Here is a 1,880-nt window from a genome sequence, read left to right on the forward strand (position 1 = left end):
GGGGGGGGGGGGGGGGGGGGGGGCGAAAACAACAAAACATAGGGATATCAACAAAGAAGGAGCAATAGTGACCAAATCCGAAGGAAACAATAAAAAAGTGTTGAACAAAAAGGGAAAATATTGGAATGGGAAAACATAACAAAACGTGGTAGGTCCCAAGATAATCCTCTTAAAAACAAACAGAATCTTCGAGATGATTTAGAAAAAAGATATACCGTTCAGCCTGTTAGTCCATTACGCAAATCACAAAGCACACATAACCTCAGAATACTACAACTTTGCCCACTTCGTCCTCTTGAGCGCCTCGCGCCACTCTGCGATCATTGCCTCACGCTCCATGGCAGAGCCGCTGGGGCTGACAGTCTTCCACGAATTCTCGCGTCGCGACACAGCCTTAACTTCTTCCAATGAAGTCCATACACCAGCCGCAAGTCCTGCACACAGTGCCGCACCGAGTGCAGTTGTCTCATGCATTGATGGCACTAAGATGTCCACGCCCAACAAACTTGCTTGAATCTCCATGAGCAGACCGTTCTTAGACAACCCACCATCAACACGGAGGGAGCTCAGGTTAAGCCCAGCGTCACGTTTCATCGAACCAACAACATCGTTCAACTGGAGAGCAATGGCCTGCAGCGCAGCGCGGATGACGTGCGCGCGAGTCGTCTTGAGTGTCATGCCCACGATGGTACCACGGGCCGATGGATCCCAATAGGGCGCCAACAGTCCAGAGAAGGCGGGCACAAAGACAATACCTTGCGTCCCGGGGACACTGCGGGCCAACTTCTCACACTCTGTGATATGACTGAAGAGGTTCATGTTCCTTCTCATCCACTCCACCGTAGCACCAGCGCACGCGATCGCGCCTTCCAGTGCATAGTAGCATGGTCCATCGCGGCCCACCTGGAAGCCCACTGTCGAAAGTAAACCGTGCTTCGAGAAACGGGCCTCCTCTCCCACGTTCATCAACAGGAAGCAGCCGGTGCCGTATGTGTTCTTGGCCTCACCCTTCTCGAAGCACATATTTCCGAAAAGCGCAGACTGCTGATCACCAATACTGCCCATAATAGGCGTCCTCTCGTTGAGGGCAGCTGCAACACCGCATTCGTCCGTCTCCACATATCCGAAGAGTTCACTGTTACTGCGAATCTCGGGGAGCGTTTCCATCGGGATCTTCAGTTTCTCGCACAATTCAGGAGACCATTTCCGCGTGCGCAAATCCATAAGGAAGGTGCGTGACGCGTTCGTCACGTCTGTCACAAACGCCTTGCCACCACTCAGCTTGTACATGAGCCATGTGTCGATCGTGCCGAAGCAAAGCGTCCCACGACGGCATGCGTCAGCAACAGCTGGAACATTCTCGAGCATCCACCGCATTTTGAACGCAGCGAAATACGTGCTTACAGGCAAGCCAGTAATTTTGGATGCGAACATGGAATCCCCACCACCGAGCTCCGCAGTCACCTTCTTGGTGATGTCGTACGTGCGCAGGTCATTCCAAACAGGGGCGTAGCACAGCGGTTCCTTGGTAACGCGATCCCACGCCACCGTTGTCTCACGTTGGTTCGTGATACCAATCGCCTCAATCTTGCGGAAAGAGGCGTCCTTTTGCCTCAGCTTTGCGATGGCAACGGACATGCACTTGCATGCGGAGCGGAAAATCTCCATCGGATCATGCTCCAACCAGCCGGGGTGGGGTGTGTGCTGGGTATGGGGAACCTGGTGCACCGAGACGGGGCGCTGCCGCTCATCGAAGATGATGAAGCGGGTGCTGGTTGTTCCCTGGTCAATGGATCCGACGTACTTCATTTTCTCGTTTACGGATAGTTTTGTCTTTCTTGAAACAATGATAATAATAAACTTAGTGGCTAACTCTCCTA

General features: G+C 52.8%; 1 protein-coding gene across 1 annotated transcript; it reads right to left on the minus strand.

Moving 5' to 3' along the window:
• Positions 1-270: 270 nt before the first annotated feature.
• On the minus strand, positions 271-1,809 carry TEOVI_000773100 (glycerol kinase, glycosomal; the record flags this gene model as incomplete). Its single annotated transcript, XM_067222959.1, has 1 exon — positions 271-1,809. One exon carries the CDS (start codon positions 1,807-1,809, stop codon positions 271-273), a length of 1,539 nt encoding a protein of 512 aa, XP_067079060.1.
• Positions 1,810-1,880: the final 71 nt, after the last annotated feature.

Source organism: Trypanosoma equiperdum (genome assembly GCF_001457755.1).
Source record: "Trypanosoma equiperdum strain OVI genome assembly, contig: ctg_1724, whole genome shotgun sequence".
Taxonomy (NCBI): domain Eukaryota; phylum Euglenozoa; class Kinetoplastea; order Trypanosomatida; family Trypanosomatidae; genus Trypanosoma; species Trypanosoma equiperdum.